General features: G+C 38.9%; 1 protein-coding gene across 2 annotated transcripts in view; it reads left to right on the forward strand.

Moving 5' to 3' along the window:
* The window catches only part of TMTC2 (transmembrane O-mannosyltransferase targeting cadherins 2), a 265,687-nt gene that overhangs the window by 190,096 nt on the left and 54,403 nt on the right, over positions 1–21,188 (forward strand). For both annotated transcript variants that reach the window (XM_075496382.1, XM_075496392.1), the window contains exon 8: positions 6,215–6,336. In XM_075496382.1, the coding sequence (XP_075352497.1) occupies positions 6,215–6,336 (122 nt within the window). The remainder of the gene's footprint in view (positions 1–6,214; positions 6,337–21,188) is intronic.

Raw genomic sequence — 21,188 nt, forward strand, 5'->3', positions numbered from 1 at the left:
CAGTTAATGATGCACAGATTAGAGTTTAGATTTCTCTTTGCTAATCTACTACGTTGCACGTGGACAGAAAACAAATCATATGCAAGTGGCAGCCAGGTACAGAACAGGAAAAGGGACCCAGATTTTACATCTGGTGCAGAGGTTTGCATCGTAAGTACAAAGGCTCAGCATGCAGAGAGACTTTCTGTGTTGATGATTCTAACATAACTATCGCTTTATTTGATTATGCTTTTGGGTGGATGTGGCTGTTTGTACAAACCTGTTAATATTGTTAAGGCTCCTATACCATTTGCCCCTTGCTCCCATTAAATGCTTTTTTATTGAATTACTTTTAAATATTGTTTAGAACTCCAAGAAACACTTTTGCTGGTATAGTTTTACAGTTCATGCTGTGCAAGACTTACTTTTTAAGAGCCAAAGATGATTAAACTGTGAAATACATATCCCACATCATAACTTACACAGAGCATGGTACCTGTACTTGTCTGAGCTCCAGTCATCAGTGTGCTTCCTATGCATCTCATGAAGCTTTACTGGTAATTTCTTACTAAAAGTACGTTACAAACTTTTTTTCTTTTAAAACTAGCTTGGTTGAAAAAAAAGATTTTTTTTTCTTTCATACATATGTTTTATTATATGTTCTAGGGAAATAAGAATGGGGTACACTCCAACAGTGATGGGAGTAAAAGGCTGTGCTTCCTTCTTTCCCCCTCCCTGCTCCCATCCTGCTACTTTAACTCTTCCCCCTCTGAGACTTTGCACGCTACGGTAGTTTATATCTGCTGTCCAAAGCTGAGTATAAATCTCTGGGCTGATTGCAATGTCTCCTGTTTTTTCACTTTGTTTTGTTTGAGGGATTCAAGCTGGGTATGAAGTTAACAGCAGTGGATTGCTGAGGGGGTAGTGGATGCAATGTTTGAGACCAGGGCTTTTTTTCCAGGTTCTCAGGTTTTCTTAGTTTGGACTATTGATCTATAATTTCATGTGAAATGCTTGCATTTTCTTAGGCAATATCCTGAAAAAGCTAAGAGTCTAAGCCTGAAATGCATTTGTATTTTAAACATATGGTGGTTTGTATGAAAATAAGTATAATCGTAACATTTGTAGACCAAAAATATGGACTGAAATTGGACTACAAGGATCCCAGTTAGGCATAATGCTAATGCAAAGTGCTTCTATTAAGAGTGTTTTAAAGAAACCTATACTGGCATAATGTCTACAAAAAAAAAAAAATCTTTAAAATGTGTGTAAATAAAGTAAAAGGCAAGAAAAGAGTACAAACATAACTTGTTCGGTTATGAATTGTTAGTTTGTGCCCTTATGATTTACTACTGGTTGCACATCTGTTGGAAAATGAAATTATCTATCTCAGGTGAGCTCAATGCTTCTATTTGTGTCAATATACTTCTTTCACTGGAAGTCTTTGTACAACAGGAAACAGCTGTGCAAAGTCCATGCTGTTCCACGCTGCAACTGATTTTATTTTGCCCTTCTTTTATATCTGTTTTCCACTTTAGGTATTTTCCTTCAAAAGTAGCATAGTAGCTAATTAAATCAGATCAAAGGCTTTGCTTTGGCTAATCGAGGCCTATAAGAATCTGCTCAACCAAAGTAAATGTGGATTGACTCCCTCTTAAAATACAATACAGATTATTCTGTAAAAGGAAAAAAACTAAACAGAATATGCTTAGTCTATACAGAACTTGATGCTCATTAAGTTCACATGCTTCAACTGTTTCAGTGAAGATGTGCATGCACTGCATATTTATCACCGAGACGGTTAATCTTTTGCAGTATATCTTAAACATCAGTATAGTATAACATCAAACTATGCTTCTAGATTTATTATGTTATTGTATGCACTGGTACCTAAGGGAAAAAAGAAGGAAGTTATATATCTAGGGAGGTGCATTTACGGTAAGCGCATCTGCAGCCTTGATTTGCACAGGGAAGCTGCACGCTTGCATTATTAAAGACACAAAACCCTTGCGGTATTGTGGTACACAGGGATGCAGATCTCTCCATTATTTTGTAAGGCAACCTCCTTATGTTCCCAATTCAAAGAAAGGGTGGAAAAATGAAATTTAAATCCTGACTGAATGTATATCTTAGAGATTTTCCTTTTCAAAGTGCATCTCCATCTTCCTTTCTGTTTTGATGTCTGCTCTTGTTAATGCCAAATTCTATATTTTCTATATTACATTTTTACCATCTAGCAATTCGGGTGGCAGATAATTAACATATAAAAGGATGATGAAAGGCAGATTTACCTTGCATTGTCTCCTTTATGGAGATAATTTTTCAGTTGGCTTTTCAGCCATATCTTTTGGGGTCCTAAGAGGAGGACCACAGGAAGAACATATGTCCTTAATCTGAAAGTATGGGTACACGGCACCTACAGAGGCACAGTGCTATTACATCCATAGTTCCATTGTACTTGCTTATCGATAAGTCTAACATGCTCCCTGCAAGGAGTCAGCCTTTGCTTGGTATAACAATGTGCATCTGAAACAGAACAAATATGAAATCAGCAGATGAGAGGTTAATCTAGAACCATGTAACATACTTTCATGTAAATGGTACCTAATTTTGCTTTTTGACAATGTGTGATGTGTATTAGAAAATCTTAACTTTTGCCTTTTTTTTTTTTTTTGAAGGATTTGTATTAAGATCACATTCCACTTCATTATTGAGTATAAAGTTAGCCTTTCAGGGGAAATAGCTGCTAGCAAGCTGATCCTTTATAAGTAGTATTATTTAATATAAATATTTAATGTTTAATAAGATTGTTATTGTTTTTTAATTATTCGTAATTAATTTGACCTGGGATCGTTTTAGTAGGGGTGTTTTTGTTGTTGTTTTAGTTTGTTGGGGCTTTTTTGTTGGTTTTTTTGTTTATTTTGAAAGATTATTTTTCAGTCCCAAGGATTCTGGGGAAATATGGGGAAATACCACTTTGGAGAGTGGTAGTCTTGCAACTGATCTATCTCTATGGCAAAGAAAATCCACTTGAGTGCCAGGATTTTAGTTAGAGTGGTGTAAGTCTAGTTAAAAGGTAACCCATTACTCATTCCTTTGTCATAAAGCGTTAATAGAGGTGTTAATGAACTATGTATACACTCCTTTAACTAGTGTTTCAGTTGCATATTAATGTGTTTTCTTGTACTACATTAGTAAATGAGAGTTACAGTTAAATAATCTATGTTCCTCCTTTTGGAATAGGCTAAGAAATGAGTGCATAAATAACAGAAAATATTAGCTGAACTGTAAAAACTGAAAAATTTTTGAGTGACTGATTTGTCTCCTTTTACTCCAGTTAGCTGTTGAATTTCTTGCCACCACTCATTGTGCAGGCAATATTGCACATCAATATTGCATGTTGATACAGATTAGGGAACTGAAATAACTGTCAATTTATGTCTTAAGGTTTCCACTGCTATGAATTTCTTTCTTTGTTGTTGTCACCTTTAACAGAAAAGTAGAATGCAACTATATTGAACTTTATAGATCAGACAAGTTTCATTAATAAATTGTGTGTGTGTGACCTTTCAGATTTTTAACATGAGTTTTGAAAGATTTTACAAATTAAGTAATTGTTAAAGTAAATATAGAAACCTGCTCACATGTACCATTGTTTTGCATATTTTCTGCCAATGGACACTCTGTTATTTTCCAAATGACTAAATCCTTCATGTTGCAAGTTTATAAAAATACATGATTGTAAATGAGAAATACTGTTTTTCTTATTTTAATCTCAAACATACAAATGCATCCTGAATGACAGAAGTCAATCCATACATGTTTTCTCTGTCATTTTGTTGGAAAACTATCTGAAGCTGGAATAGCTTTTATTAAAATTGCATCAGTCTGGCACATAAAATCACTTGATTGAATTAACGCTTCAATTAACAATTGCTTGATTTTATTCCTGTCTTTGAATATGGTGGTGGCAGAGCTCGTGTCAGTTTTCAACTTACTTTGGTTTCTTTTAGATAGGAGTGTCACTGTAAATCATTTAGAAGAGGAAATTAATAACAGACCCCCTAACAGTACTTCCTTCTGTAGTAATGACATGTTCTAATTGCTTATAATATAGCAATTCTTGATGATATGGGGCTTATGGGCAGAAAACAGACTCTTCAGAAGAAAAATGTTCAGCTATAGAGAATTCCCTGTAAAGTCTTCAGGGGAATAAAATTCCTTTTTCTACAGTTTGATATTTAGCTTGACATATTGTAGCTTCGTTTCTAGATGCACCACTCAGAAATACCCTCAAAGTTTTAGGAGATTAGCTTGTAAAGTAGTTGAGCTCTTAAAACCTATTAAAAATTGAATTTGCCAGTACTCCAAAGATGTTAATCTCTTCTTATATCAGAATCCATCATGGAAAATAGATGAGAACCTTGGATCTTTCTGAAATTTGGCAGTGCATTCAGCACATACTACCAGCAGATAATAACTCCATCTCTTATGGCTGCTTACATTTCTCTTTAAAGGATCTTGTTGTTAATTGCTTGAAACTTTGCCAAACTGTAGCAGGTTGGGCTGGAATTTTCCACTTAAAGAAAAGAAAAGGGCAATATGGATTCCTCATTTCCTGGATGCTAAATGAAGCAGGGGCCTGTGGGAAAAATAGTATGCAATCAAATAATTAAACATTCTGCCATAAAGCGTTCAGCTAGGGAGAGGAGTTGAGGGGAGCATATAGCTTGACTTCTGCCTTCTTCCATCCTTTCAACGCTTAACTTCATGACTTTGTTTTATGCATAATAAGGTATAAAGTTATGTCACTTATTTGTGAGTACTTACATAGTGAAAAAAAATGCATTTGACATGGATATCCCTGATTTTGATCATTGGTTTTGGGGAGCGTTCGTGTTCTTTTGGGGTTTCTTTCCTGTTCGGATTTTTTTTTTAATTTGGCTTGTTTTTTTGGGGAATTGGTCTTTTAGTTTGGCCCTAACCAGCAATAGAATGACTTGAGTACTGCTGGGACTGAAACATCAGCTACCTCTGTGTATGTAACCAGATATCCAAGACCAGTGCATGAGTACAGAATGCTCTGTAGATCCTTGAATTAGAAATCCTGGTCTGCTAGATTTACAAGCTTGCACCCCTTTTTGGAAAACCTCTATTGCTCATAAAAATCATATTGAGTCCCCTTAGCCTTGGCTCAGTGTGACTTCTGACTCTACATCACGCTCGTTTTATCTGTGGGCTGTGGTTTGGTCATTTTGCATGCACTGCACCCTAACTCCCGCAACTCAAACTTATGTGCCACATTTCGCCTGGGATCCCTATCCTCTGGTGACAAAGATAGGAAAAAAAAAAAAATCTAACTGGACCTAGTCCAATTTTCTTTCATCAAGAAAATCCTCCATAGCCCCTGTAAATACTCAAGGTGAAGTATCACTCCCATGATAAGAGTTCCTTCTATTTTCTTTCTTTGAGCATGTAGGTGGTACCTTTTTCTCTGAGTTTTGGGGGTGTGAGAATTGGCCTCAAGCTTGAACAGAGAACACTGGTCCTTCTGTCTCTCTCTGATACACAGCTGTTCATTTCTGTGTGATGCAGAACTGGGGACAGTGACTCACCTGGAGACAGCCTTAGCCTTCCTCTACTTGGGTCAGACGTAGTCCTCTCTTGATCCTCCAGTGGTGGCACTGGGTAAACTGTGACTTCATAATTTGAGGAAGTTACTTAGCCATTTATTTGGAATGAATCAGCTGGTGAGATGGTGAAATCCTGACTCTCCTGTAGGTATTTTCAGTCCGTCATTGGCTCGGGCAGGGGCACGTTTACATCTAGGTTCTTGATGTATTATGACTAAGTGCAAGGACATTCTGTATTCTCCCTACCACTGCATGATGTGCAATGTACCTTGATGGAAAAGAAGTAACTTCTCTATAGTAGATGTGATAAAATTTCTGTTATTTTGACACTTTTGACTGAAACTTATCAGCTGGAGCTCTCTCTTGAAATTCTGTTCCAACAAGACTTTCATCTCAGCCATGCTCTTTCAGCACTAATAAGGCCATAACTCAATCTCCTCACTCAAGTGTTTGTAAGGCTATTTTGCTTTTTCATTGCAGGTGTTCAAAGCACTTCACCCTTTTCAAGATTTCTGCCCATTTAATAAACAGCAAATTATAAATGAGCTGATAAATTCTGAGAAATTTTGGGCATTCTCACTAACATTTATTTCACCCTGTAGGAGAAGCCTATATGAGAATGAGCCGGCTTCCAGAAGCAGAGCGCTGGTACGTGGAGTCACTGCGATCCAAGAGCGACCACATCCCAGCCCATCTCACCTATGGAAAACTGCTGGCTCTGACGGTAAGTTCATCAGCAGCTACTGGGAGCTGGTCCCAGGCCCTTCAAGTAGGTGAGGTAAAGGGACGGGAAGACTTTGTCCTGAAAATTGCTTATTACCCTATTTGTCACGCTATTTCAGTCATGCCTTCTAATTAAGGATTTTGACAGCATCATTTTTTTGTGAAACATTGCATCCATTCCTGAAATATCGCTACCTCTGTGTCGCGAATGGGTGATTTAGATCACTTAAAGAACTGTCAAAGGTATTAGCAAAAGTGTTTTTAATATGATGTTGTAAAAGTGTGACTTAACAAATTTCAACGGTAAGGTTCACTCTATTACTGTACAGCACAATCATTTGAACAGTGATTCAAAACTACCAAGGCACAAATTAAAGAAGTCAAAATCAAAGTTACCATACTACGAGGTTATGCGTGATATCGGTCGCTTACCGAAGATCTGCCTTTGGTAAAAGGTTTCTCTGCCTTGAGGGGCAACCTTGAGAGGCATCCCAGCTCAAGGGGAGATCACCGCCATGCAGCCAGGCTGCTTAGCCAGGAGAGCTCAAAGAAGTCTCACTTAGGCTGACATATTTATGGAATAAAGTGGTTGGCTTGTAGTCAAATTACGTGCAATTGGAAAGGTATGCATGAAACTCCTTGTACCCACCGCTTTCTTTGTTCCTTGATAAATGAGTCTGGCAAAAGGTATCCGCTATTCACGTGTTAATCGCGTGATCGGTGTTCCCAGCTCATATGCATCGATGGTCTCCATGCCACTTGGCTCCTTTGTGGGTTTTCAGAGAACAGATTGAAACTAGAGGAGTTCTTGGCCTGTTTATGGCTTAGAACTTTACCTCCTTTGGAGCCTGAACCAAACTACCGCTAGTTTGGTTGAGGCGTCAAGTGCATCCGTCACACACTGTGCCTGAAGAAAACAGTTCTAATAGCGTAGGAACTTCATAACAGATAGTGAGAGTTCTCTGGTTGCAAAACCCTTCATTATAAGTAGTTCAGATCACAAGTAATGATATTAATACAAAAAGGTATTCAGTGTTTGATCCAGGGTTGTTGTAGCAGCCTATGGCAGAGCTAGAGGTGTCACCTATACTTTGTGAATTACATGTCTCATGCTTTGAATTTACACTTCTTTAGGAGCATCTCTTTGAGCATGTGAAAAGAACTACTTAATAGTTAAGAGCTAGTTCTAAAAAAATCAGAGGAGTTGGACTTTCCCATTTCTTCAAAATTTATTTTGCCTTATGAGTATAGATGAGCTCGTAGCTCCAGCTAAACTAGCCCCATATGATAGTTATAGGAGAGCACCAGTCCCTCCTTGGTTTTCACACCTTTTGAAGATGAAAATGGATTTCTATTTTATTCACTAAACTAATTCTGTTTCAAAACTGCCTTTCACTTGTTTTCCATTTCTTATTCCCATTTTTCTGACCATAGCCTCTTTCCTGACTCTCTATTCCACGTTTGCTTTCATTGCTCACCCCAAGCGGTTTCATATATCCTTTCTGTGCTCTATTGATACACCTTTGTACAGCTCTTCAGTCCTTGTGCCTCAGTCTGAATATCTTCCTCAACTTTTCACCTAGCTGTAAGCTTTTACTCTGACCTTTTTTATGCCCTGTCCAGTCCAAAAAATGTCCTTGGACACAGGGTAGAGATCCAGTGAAGAAAAATAGCTTATAATTAATTACAGCAGATCCGTTGCTGCTAAAAGTATCTGAATTTAGAAAAGGGGGAGAAATTAGAACAGAAGTTTTCTATATGAGCAACAAGTGACAACATAATTAGAAAGAATTAAAAATTGTTTAGTGTTACCATGTAATGTCAAATACAGAGTTTGATTAAAAACTACCTGGATGGGAATTTTTAGCTTGTAATGGAAGTCAAGGTGCTAGTGTTATATCCCCACTGACTGTCAGTTCCAGGCTCTGGAAAGGCAGTTTTTTGCTACAATTTCCAGTTACAGTTAAAATTTCTTGGATATTGACAAATACATGCACTCACTGATTACCTTCCTCTGGGGTAGAACTATAAGTAAGTTATACAGCAAAATTTCCTAATTTACCTTGCTTCTCTGGCAGATATCTTCATATCTTGCACCTAAGAATAACAGCAGAAAGTCAGCATTATTGGCTTATTCTTAACAGATCTTTGACACAGAAGTTCTAATTTATTCTTTAAGGAGGAAGGACATTCTTTAAGGAGGAAGTCCTAAAGGCACAAGAGCGGGCTGTCCCCAGGTGCCAAAAGACGAGCCAGCGGGGAAGAAGACCGGCCTGGCTGACTAGAGAGCTCTGGCTCGAACTCAGGAAAAAGAGGAGAGTCTATGACCTCTGGAAGAAGGGGCAGGCAACTCAGGAGGACTACAAAGGTGTAGCGAGGTTGTGCAGGGAGAAAATTAGAAGGGCCAAAGCTGAGCTAGAGCTCAATCTGGCTGCTGCTGTAAAAGACAACAAAAAACACTTCTTCAAATACATTAGCAGCAAAAGGAGACGTAAGGAGAATCTCCAGCCCCTAGTAGATGGGGGAGGGAACACAGTGACCAAGGATGAGGAAAAGGCTGAGGTACTTAATGCCTTCTTTGCCTCAGTCTTTATTAGCAGGGCCGACTGTTCTATGGGTACCCAGCCCCTGGAGTTGGAAGATAGGGATGGGGACCAGACTGGAGCCCCCATAATCCAGGGGGAAATGGTGAGTGACCTGCTGCACCACTTAGACACTCACAAGTCTATGGGGCCTGATGAGATCCACCCGAGAGTGTTGAAGGAGCTGGCAGAAGAGCTCACCAAGCCCCTTTCCATCATTTAGCAGCAGTCCTGGCTAACTGGGGAGGTCCCAGTTGACTGGAGATTAGCTAATGTGACACCCATCTTCAAGAAGGGCCGGAAGAAGGACCCGGGGAACTACAGGCCTGTCAGCCTGACCTCGGTACCGGGGAAGCTGATGGAGCAGATCATCCTGAGTGCCATCACACGGCATGTAGAGAATAACCAAGGGATCAAGGCCAGCCAGCATGGGTTCAGGAAAGGCAGGTCCTGCTTGACCAACCTGATCTCCTTCTATGACAAGGTGACCCGCCTAGTGGATGAGGGAAAGGCTGTGGGTGTTATCTATCTAGACTTCAGTAAAGCCTTTGACACGGTTTCCCACAGCATTCTCCTGGAGAAACTGGCTGCTCATGGCTTGGACGGGTGTACTCTTCACTGGGCAAAGAATTGGCTGGACGGCCGGGCCCAAAGGGTGGTGGTGAATGGAGTTTACTCCGGTTGGCGGCCGGTCACAAACAGTGTTCCCCAGGGCTCTGTGTTGGGGCCAGTTCTGTTTAACATCTTTATCAATGATCTGGACGAAGGGATTGAGTGTACTCTCAGTAAGTTTGCAGACAACACCAAGTTGTGTGGGAGTGTTGATCTGCTGGAGGGTAGGCAGGCTCTGCAGAGGGACCTGGACAGGCTGGATCGATGGGCCGAGGTCAATTGTATGAGGTTTAACAAGGCCAAGTGCAAGGTCCTGCACTTGGGCCACAACAACCCCATGCAACGCTACAGGCTTGGGGAAGAGTGGCTGGAAAGCTGCCTGGCAGAGAAGGACCTGGGGGTGTTGGTCGACAGCCGCCTGAATATGAGCCAGCAGTGTGCCCAGCAGGTGGCCAAGAAAGCCAATGGCATCCTGGCTTGTATCAGGAATAGCGTGGCCAGCAGGACTAGGGAAGTGATCGTGCCCCTGTACTCGGCACTGGTGAGGCCGCACCTCGAATACTGTGTTCAGTTTTGGGCCCCCCACTACAAGAGGGATATTGAGGTGCTGGAGCATGTCCAGAGAAGGGCAACGAAGCTGGTGAAGGGTCTGGAGCAGAAGTCTTATGAGAGCGGCTGAGGGAGCTGGGACTGTTTAGCCTGGAGAAAAGGAGGCTGAGGGGAGACCTTATCGCTCTCTTCAACTACCTGAAAGGAGGTTGTAGAGAGGTGGGGGTTGGTCTCTTCTCCCAAGTAACAAGTGATAGGACAAGAGGAAATGGCTTCAAGTTGCGCCAGGGGAGGTTTAGACTGGATATTAGGAAATTTTTCTTCACTGAGAGGGTTATCAAGCATTGGAACAGGCTGCCCAGGGAAGTGGTTGAGTCGCCATCCCTGGAGGTATTTAAAGGACGTTTGGATGAGGTGTTTAGAGACATGGTGTAGTGGTGGTTTTGGCAGTGTTAGGTTTATGGTTGGACTCGATGATCTTAAAGGTCTTTTCCAACCTATATGATTCTGTGATTCTGTGATTCTGTAATTTATTAGAATTGCTGTGGGGAAAGAAAGTTTTCTCAATTAAAATCCACATTTTTTTTTCTTTTCTTTTATTCTTCTTTTCTATTCCACACACACTGTCCTACCCCAGTACTCCTCTGGTTAATTTTGCATTTCCTGAACTGCTGAGTATATGAAATATGAGATTTACTAGGGACAGTCTTGAAGTTGTTCAGGAAACAAGGTCTCACAGTTTTCTTCAAAATAACAAAATCTCCAAATCCTGTAACTCTGTACAAACTTTGTGAGCCACTAAAAAGAAAAATTTAATTTTGTCCCCTCATTATGAAAGTTCAGTTATAGGATTAAACATTAGTGGCATACCCCAACTTTGGGAAGGCAGTGATGAAAAATGTACTTGAATCCTTATAGTAGAATTGAACTTTTTACTTTTCTCCAGGGATATAAACGCAAGATACATGTGAGGTGGATTGTGCCTTGAGGATCTGAACTATGTGGAAGAATGTGTCTCATTAGCAAAAAGGACAGGAGCTGTATACAACTTTGAACACTGAATCCTGCACCATGATAGGCCATAAAATACTCTGCCTATCCTTTCTCAACACACACTTGCTTACCTATATTTGCTCTGTGCCATAATTATAGTCTATTCTCATCATATTTGTTTGTTATCATCTCTTGACACTTTTTTCTTTTATTACTGTTGCTTCTTCTCGTATTCATGGCAATATGTACAGGCAGGGTTCAGGTCCATTCTATTAACAGCAGCATAAGCTGAAAAGATGGTGCTGATGTCCTGTTGGCTTGTAGTGACATAGGACTTCATAAGCATGTAACAAGGCAACACATTGATGACAAAGTAATTAGAGATGGCAGAAAATTTTTCTGGTGGTTATTTCATTCATGGGGAAAAAAAGTTCATTTGTCTGTGATTTACTGAAATTTGGCATTTACTTCATTTAATTCTTTCAGCTACAAAGTCTGAAAAGACATTCAACAGGAAAATGGATGATGAAGAGATTTGGCAATAGAATATGGATTTTTGTCTCCATGTTGGTCACTTATCCTTGATCAGTTTTGCAGCCTACCATCTGCTCAGTGATTCACATTAAATGAATTTTGTCTAGTTTCTGGTATACTGAACTGTATATCGCAAATATACGATTGCTGTAACTGACACGCTTCCTGGAAGTCTGCATAGACTTCCTTAGGATTCAGTAGCATTAGAGCTGCTCCCTTTGGCATAGTTGTTTCAGCTCATACCTAACTTGAGGTACCACTGTGATTTATTCTTCTGCTAAACTTTGCTACCTAGGCTCATGGTCATTTTCTCACAGCCTGTATATTTAGGAGAGAGAAAAGCCTACTTCAGTTAGTTTTCAGATGTTAGAGGAGAGGCGTTTTAAAGGCTTCTTTACCCTCATCTGTTGGAACCAAACCTTCAGACTTTTTGCAATCCTGTTTCTGAATATAAGTGCTGAGACAAAACTATTGATAACACTTCTCTGTGTCTCTTTTCCAGGAGAGAAATGTGAGATGGTTGATGAAGTGAAGGGTGGAAGTGGGTGCTACTACAGATAGAAAATTTTTCTCTGTCAGTGAAATTGGGGGGTGAGGGAGGAGAGGAGGAAGGTTTCAGACAAGTTCCTAAATTCCAGCCAAAGGCAGTTCTAGTATAAAAATCAATAGCAGTAAAGTCAAACCTGTAAAGTTCACAAATTCAGCTGTGTTTTACTTCCCGACTTAAATTCCAATGAAGTGGCTTAATTTTAACCCCAGCTTTTCTGCCTCCTCAAGTCTGTTGCCAGTATTAATGCTTACTGAAAACAGCATGACATGATTCATTTAATCCCTTAATGCCATTCTGGATACCTGGACTACCTTCTTGTACCTTCTATTTTCTTTGCCTTCCCATAAGGAACTGTGAGGGCGGCTTATGCTCAGTGTTGTAGACTAGAGATTTGCAAAATTGCTTGCTCATTACAGCAGGCTATCCTTTCCCAACTTTCAGCCAAAGCTTTTCAAAATCTCATAAACAGGGGCATAGAAAGAAATGAGCATTCTAGAGTGTAAGCTGTTTGTTTTGTTCATGTTGTCTGGCCTTGGTTCTGTCAAACACAAACTAGGAACTCTGCACATTTTCTAAATCCACAATGACCTGTGCCTGTCTTTTCTTTTTCTTTTTTTATTTTAATATTGAGTTCCACAGCACACTTAAAATAAAGGCACTGTATACTAGATGAGTTTATTAGCTTAGCAATGAAAAATATGTTTAGTTTGGGGTTTTTTAATTATTATTTCCAACTTGAACAATAACTTGCCTGAGCAATCTGGTCTAAATAAAATGTTAACTCTACTTTGAGCAGGGGATTGGACAGGATATCTCAAGGTCTCTTCCAACATGAATCGTTCTATGATTCTGTGTACCTTTCTTTGTTTTCATGCTGAAGCTAGTTCCAGTTCACTAAAATGCAGTGTTTTGAATCAAAGCCGAGGTACAGACATGTATTTAATATTAACAGCTAGTATCCTCTCTTACTGAAAAGAGATTTTAGAGGAGCTTCTACCAGAATGGGTTACCTTTTGCAAGGTCATGAGTAAAACTGTAAGGAAGGTAAATCACAATTCATCTACTATGATAAACTTAAAATTATTATAACTATGCTGTGACAGATACTAATTCATGTCATAATCTTAGGCTGATTTTACCAGTTTCCCATTTGCACATAGCTAATGTCACTACTGTTCCAAAGGGCTATTTAAATTTTAAACTTGCATTTTGTGAGAGATGAAATGAACAATAGTAAGCAAAAGCATAATCTATGCTATTTAATTTTACTTGTGCTAATAGTTTTGGTTTTTTGTATAGAATAGAATAGAGTATTTCCGTTGGAAGGGACCTGCAATGATCACCTAGTCCAACTGCCTGACCAATTCAGGGCTGACCAAAAGTTAAAGCATGTTATTAAGGGCATTGTCCAAATGCCTCTTAAACACTGACAGGCTTGGGGCATCGACCACCTCTCTAGGAAGCCTGTTCCAATGTTTGATCACCCTCTTGGTAAAGAGATGCTTCCTATTGTCCAGTCTAAACCTCCCCTGGCTCAGCTTTGAACCATTCCCGTGCGTCTATGATATCACTGGATACCGGGGAGAAGAGATCAACACCTCCCTCTCCACTTCCCCTCCTCAGGAAGCTGTAGAGAGCAATGAGGTCGCCCCTCAGCCTCCTTTTCTCCAAACTAGACAAGCCCAAAGTCCTTAGCCACTCCTCAGAGGACATGCCTTCCAGCCCTTTCACCAGCTTTGTTGCCCTCCTCTGGACACATTTAAGGACCTTCACATCCTTCTTAAATTGTGGGGCCCAGAAACTGCACACAGTATTCCATGTGAGGCTGCACCAATGCTGAATAAAATATGCTCACTAAAAGCTCATACAATTTGTAAATTATTTCATTCATAAGTTTCCATATATTTCAGAAAATATCTTCAAAAGACAACATAATGTTTTGTTATTTCTGTGCAACATTCTCTTCCAAGATGAACATCACTGACAAGCTTTGAGGGTGTTAATAAGTAGTTTGTTTGTTTACTTCTAGAAATGTCTTAATGAACAGTTAAAAATGTATTTATTCAAGAACAGGAGAATTCCTGAGAAAGGATTTTATTTTTTCTGAGTTTAGAAGTATGTGAAAATTGAGAGTATAGAGTGTTACAAGCCTAGTCTCTGACAGTTGATTAGACAAACCTGAAGAAATAATATTTTCTTCTCCAACGCCTACACAAATTTTTGCGTGTGTGTCTGGGAATATGGAAAGATGCAAAACCAAAGTAACCCAATAAAATAAAAAGCGAAATAAAAATCCAAATAGAACAAGCTTCCCTTCCCTATCCCTGAAAACCTGCTGATGACAAACTCTTATCCATCAATAATAATTCTAAATACTAAACATGGTATTTCTGCACAAAATTCTCAGTAAAGTTTGCTTCCTGAATAACTTTAAAGATACATTCGTAAAACTCAGAATATGCTGTTCGGCTTGTAATAACTGTAGTTTACATTGACACAAAACAAACCAACCAACCAAACAAAAAACAGATCAGAAATAGCTGTTAATTTGTCATTGATTCTTGAAATACATAAGTGGTATAGTTCTAATTTGCATGCAATAAGACCTTTGGAGTAAAAAATTACTTATTAGTACTAAAACAATTCTCTCTGTTTTAATGCAAATATTTGTCTTGAAGCTTGTTAGGTCTTTTGGGATAAAAGAAATGCCAGGTGGACTTGGGCATGCTGCTATATATGCAGAAAAAAACAGACCAACTTAAGAGCTCCAAAGGAATAGCTAATAGCTAATGAATGTACAGTCTTCTTACCTAATATCATAAGTCACAAGTATTTCCTAACCCCTATATTGGATAATGTTACATGTTCATATCTAAAAATTGCAGCTCGCTAAGCTACAATTTTCCTGAAAATGTATTAGAACAGCATAATTTGGCGGTTGAAAAGCATGATTAGGAGCTCAGCTAGTAGAATAATTGGAAAATAGCCAGTTGTCTGGGGCTTAAGTTTGTGCTTTTCTTTTTTTTTATTATTTATTTTTCAGAAACAACATGTAGCTGTTTAGGACTGCAGTGCTTTAGCATTATGTATGTCCAAGTGCTTTTCTTATCTTTAACTTGTTAAGCTGCATAAATTACTTGAGAAATTTATTTGTCAATGTGACATGTTAGTTGACCTAGCCAATCTCCAAGTAGCATGGGAGTTTGGTACCACAGCATCTGAGCCTCATCCCTTGCTTAAGTAATTTATTTCTATATCACAAAGAAAAGCATAATTTGTGTAAAAGGCTTTAAAATTGCAAGGCTCCCAGTTCTAAGATAAAAATGAGTCTGTCAAAAATGACAGTGCCAGGTGAGGCCTTGAGCATGTGCTGTAATTCATTTTCCATTTTATGAGCAGACCTTCTAGAAGAGAAAGGGTTGGCTATCATGCAAAAAAAAAAATCATTTCTAAATAACGCTTTTAAACTTTTTTTCTCCTGTCACTTTAGTCTTCTTAAAGAGAAGACTAAGAAACCCTCCCTCTTAATGGTTCGCCTCTCTGCCATCAGGCAGTGGATGGTTGTTATAGTAGCACGCTAGTCTGAGAAGCTTTATTTCAATTATAAATAAATCTGTTATGAAGTTTTGTTTTATCTGTTTTGAGTGAACTTGAGCCCACAAACCACCCCTCATAGCTTGCAGTCGTGCCTATAATTGCTAAAGTACTTAGGGGCAGCCCCATATTGTAACATTTAGCGTGTTGCATCTAGGAATTACAGGCTTTGCTTTATTTCTTTGGAAAAAATTACACAGTGTTTTCTTGCATTTTACACGGCACCACACAGTGCTGTTAATCCCCTATTTTTTACTGGCTTGGAAAATCACCCAAAGAGCTGTAAGAAAAATTTACTTTGCCTTGTAAAATTTCTGTGTTATAGCTCCAAACCATATTAAATTCAGTAATAATCGCCCTAGAAGATGCCCTAAAATCTAAAATATTTTATTTTAAAATGTGTTCTCCAAAAGGGCATGGGCAGAAAGCAGACATAGACATGATAGAGACTGCCAGTGTTTTGGATTAAAATAAAAGAAACAGGATTGTGACATTCAAGTATCAACACTGAAGTTAAATACTTTTTTTAAGTTTCAAAATACTCCCTCCTCAGTGGGTGGCCATATTTTTCCCTGCAGTTGTTTGTGGCTTATGTTCCTGACAAACAGAAGGGCAGAGAGGTATCCTGCCATTATTGTTTAGTTGTGAAATTACTCAGAGTGCCACTATCAAATACCCTACTGTATTCAGTAATTTGTGTAGTCCTTGAAAGTCATCTCAAAGTAAATATAAATAAATGACAACATAGAAATAAATGGAAGGTAGTAAGAACAGAAAGAAATGGGACAGCAAGGGAAAAGGGGAACATAGTGCAATAATTAATAGACTAATTCAACATTTACTATTTCTGTAATTACTTGCTGCTTATGTTCCAGCACAAAAAGGAAAGTTGCATTTCTGTTGGACAGCTCTGTCATATTGTCATTTTTTATGTCACTGGTTGATTGCTGCTCTTTTTCTGTCTCTCTAGATTTACACAAATTGGAAGAAAGCAGGGATGAGGTAGAACAGTCATGATGTCGAAAGAATCGTGACTGTTTTTAAGACACAGCAATTGAAATGCTATATGTTATATTTAGGTATGATTTTCTAGAACAGCTCATCCCTTCTTTTAGTAATCAATTCCTTTAAAACACAAAAAAATATATTTTTAATAACACTCCTTTTGGGAATTACAAATAAATGGCTACACATATAGAAGTCTTTAATCTATGAAAAGACATTTTCTGAATGGGTCAATTTAATTAGATGGGCAAAGGTGTTAGATATTTCATTTTGGGAGGCTAAATCCCTTGGCTGTCAGTACTGCTTCTAGGAAGAATTTTTTAATGAAAATTGGATATTTCAGTTAAACTCCCATCATAATAAAGTATAAATGACATAGAATCCCTGAGAAGGGCCTCCCTAAGAAGTCAAGTTAAGCCACGCAATAGCCACAGCTACTTTTCTGTCGTGTATTCAGTTTGTCTATGGAGTCTGACCCAGACACTACAATTTTTCTTGCCACTTGAAATCCCTTGAGGCTTAAAACTGATCCAAGCACAAAGTTTGGATTTAGTTCTGAAATTTGCAAAATACTAGAAATTGTTTTCATTTTTGTTTCCAGTTTACAAGCAATTTGCTCATAGGGGATGGGAGGAGTGGGTTTCCTTCATGAACGTGGAAAGTCATGTTTATTGACTTCAGAACCACAAGCCCTATTTTTTTAAGGGTTGGTTATCTGGTGTATCTGGAGCATTAACACCTCCAGGCTGAATGTCAGGATTTCCGAACTACAGAAATTTCAATAGCTGACATCTATTGAGCTTGTATTTCTTCTGAGGTTGGCCGCATGCCATAAGTATTGCATCCATAGATATACTTTTCAGTCCCCTTAGGACATATGTTTGGCTACATGCCAAATGTAACAGAATTAATTGTAAAACAGAGTATTTTCATTTAAATATAACATATCCATCTAACTATTTGGTAAATTACTCTGGAGCAGATATTTAGGCACATAACCCCTCACTAAACTCCTTTAGGGATCTCATCTTCTGTATCTTGTTTCTAACTTCCTGTAGACAGGAAAAGGAGAGCCCTAAACTTCTCACTTTACTCAACATAAATGTAAAGCTTGTTGTAGAAAACATCACCGACACAGGATGAACTGCTTTCATGAAAGAAAGCGATCTTTTTGTTTTGCTACATGGTTGAATATAGCTGCCAGTCACTTTTATTACTCTGTGTGTAGTAATTTTGTCAGTAATCATAGAAAAATGCATGTTATAGGCCAAATTTAGCTAGAAGAAATTCATAGGACTCAGTGAAAACAGTATGTGGAGATAGTGAATTTATATTCTACTGACTGGCCAGTGAAATATGAGTAAATATTAATACACTACTTTTATCAGAAAATATAAAATGTGGCTTAAGACTGAATGGAAAAGAAAGTGTCTAACATGGAAATTTACTTAACATTTCATTACATATTCTTGATATAAAATAATCTAAAGCTTAATGGCTGAGGTGAACATTTCAATATAGGTCTAGAGAGTAAATAAATCACAAGGTGTCGAATGAAATCTGTTCTTTAAAAGTTTACTTAAGACTGTACACAATCTTTCTTGGTTTTAACAGTTATATAACAAGGTAAATTCCTCTTAGACTTCAAGTTGCCCAAAAAGAAAGACTAAAAAATGGGTATATATTTAAAAAAAAAACAAACAAAACAACCAAAAAAGCTTCAAGGGAGAAAAAAATATCCTAGCCTATATTTCTTTCTTATATCATTTTGAATGCTTTGATAAAACAAGAATGCTTTTTGTGATATGAGACCCATAAAACAAGAAGATGGATGTCAAATAGCTCTAATATATTTTTGCTTAATCAGATACATACTGCTTTACTTGAAGAAAATATCACCTTAATAGGCTCTGAATCATGCCCCAAGCCAGTAAAGTTATGAGCTGTGCTTTAGATTCCTAAACCTATGTATAAGCATTGGTGGCACTTTCAAAAATGCTTAAGCTCCAGTGGATTCCCACCAAAGTCAACAGGCAATGCTTAAATCTCAGCTCTCTGGTTATCATGCTATTAATCATCCCCATAGATGTAGAGTCAAGAACCCAATTTATGTTATTACTCTCTAAAATAACCTTGGCTCATAGAAAAATTACACCAACTTCAGTAGAATCTCAGTCAGGCTAGTAGATGGATTTTTAGTCAACAAAAATCCACCTGTGGTTGAAGGAGGACTAACATGATATATTTAGATGGAAATAAACCACTTAAGGTGCAAACAGAGGATTAAACTAAAACAAGACGTTGCATTTTATTGATCCTACCAAGGCTTATTTCTAAAAGTAATTTACTGGATTACACAAGGAGTATGCATAGACTCACCTGCGTGTGAGGACCCTGGTCCAGTGAAATGACTGGGAAGGAGAGTCACGATCTCAGGGCCAAGGGTATGTGAGTGCATCACACTGGACAATAATGAGAAAGTTGCCTCACATTTACTATGAGGTAAAGGTTAGTATATGGTGCATTGTCATGGATTAGTAGATACAGATTTATACCCTAATTTCCTCCAAAGTAATCCAATTCTTGCTCCCATACACTGAGATTAATATATTACACCAGAGAGGAATAATATTCTCATGGTCTTGAAGTTGTTAGAGAGCCAAAACTTGAGAGGATCAGTACTAGTAACAGTATTGTTTCTCACTGTGATCATCTAAGGATATGAGAGAGGAAAACTTTGTTTGAAAAGATAGCATCTTTTACAAGCCCACTGACTGGGCTAGTAAAATGAAGTTTTGAAGTTGGGCAAAGAAGGGCTTTGCATGACTGTAAACTCCTCCCCCCACAACTATTTGTTTTTCTAATGAAATATATGGTGCTTCTCACTACAAATCACTTCTCATTACAAATCTTGCCTCGTGTGTGTGTTTTTCTGGGCCAGATGTTAACCTTTAGAAGTCATTGCTTCTCTGCCATGCTCAGTTGTTTTTATTTTATTATGATAAAGATGAGATGAAGAGGCAAGATTTATCTCTCTGCTGCATAGGAAGTATAGAGACTGAGATAAATTCTGGACCTTTGATGAAAGTCCCGTGTATTTCAGTGGGACTATCATTTCACATACAAATTATGGTGCAAGGTATTCACATTGTAATTCAGAGTGAAGAAGGAAGAATTGTAGAAATAACAGCAAAATGAGGGGAAAAGAAGAAGCCATCCATTTACAGAATCACAGAATCACAGAATCATATAGGTTGGAAAAGACCTTTAAGATCATCGAGTCCAACCATAAACCTAACACTGCCAAAAACCATCACTACACCATGTCTCTAAGTACCTCATCCAAACGTCCTTTAAATACCTCCAGGGATGGCGACTCAACCACTTCCCTGGGCAGTCTGTTCCAATGCTTGATAACCCTCTCGGTGAAGAAAAATTTCCTAATATCCAGTCTAAACCTCCCCTGGCGCAACTTGAGGCCATTTCCTCTTGTCCTATCACTTGTTACCTGGGAGAAGAGACCAACCCCCACCTCTCTACAACCTCCTTTCAGGTAGTTGTAGAGAGCGATGAGGTCTCCCCTCAGCCTCCTTTTCTCCAGGCTAAACAGTCCCAGCTCCCTCAGCCGCTCCTCATAAGACTTCTGCTCCAGACCCTTCACCAGCTTCGTTGCCCTTCTCTGTACGCGCTCCAGTACCTCAATGTCCCTCTTGTAGTGGGGGGCCCAAAACTGAACACAGTATTCGAGGTGCGGCCTCACCAGTGCCGAGTACAGGGGCACAATCACTTCCCTAGTCCTGCTGGCCACGCTATTTTTGATACAGGCCAGGATGCCATTGGCCTTCTTGGCCGCCTGGGCACACTGCTGGCTCATATTCAGGCGGCTGTCAACCAACACCCCCAGGTCCTTCTCTGCCAGGCAGCTTTCCAGCCACTCTTCCCCAAGCCTGTAGCGTTGCATGGGGTTGCTGTGGCCCAAGTGCAGGACCTTGCACTTGGCCTTCTTAAACCTCATACAATTCACCCCAGCCCATCGATCCAGCCTGTCCAGGTCCCTCTGCAGAGCCTGCCTACCCTCCAGCAGATCAACACTCCCACACAACTTGGTGTCGTCTGCAAACTTACTGAGAGTGCACTCGATCCCTTCGTCCAGATCATTGATAAAGATGTTAAACAGAACTGGCCCCAACACCGAGCCCTGGGGATTTAGCTACTAAATACTAGATATTAAAGTCATTTCTTAAGTCTTAATATTTAGAGGAGGGATGGGGAGCTTGCATATGTCAGTGACCTCATTGTGAGATGCAACTCTCTAGTTCCTGTTTCTTTAGTCCAGCTAACTGAAACCTTTTCAAGACTTTAGCACTGATTTATTCAGTTATACACCATTTAAATTATGTTTTGCCTGTCTCATGACAACTTTTGTAAGGCAAA

This window comes from Mycteria americana, chromosome 1, assembly GCF_035582795.1.
Source record: "Mycteria americana isolate JAX WOST 10 ecotype Jacksonville Zoo and Gardens chromosome 1, USCA_MyAme_1.0, whole genome shotgun sequence".
NCBI classification, from domain to species: domain Eukaryota; kingdom Metazoa; phylum Chordata; class Aves; order Ciconiiformes; family Ciconiidae; genus Mycteria; species Mycteria americana.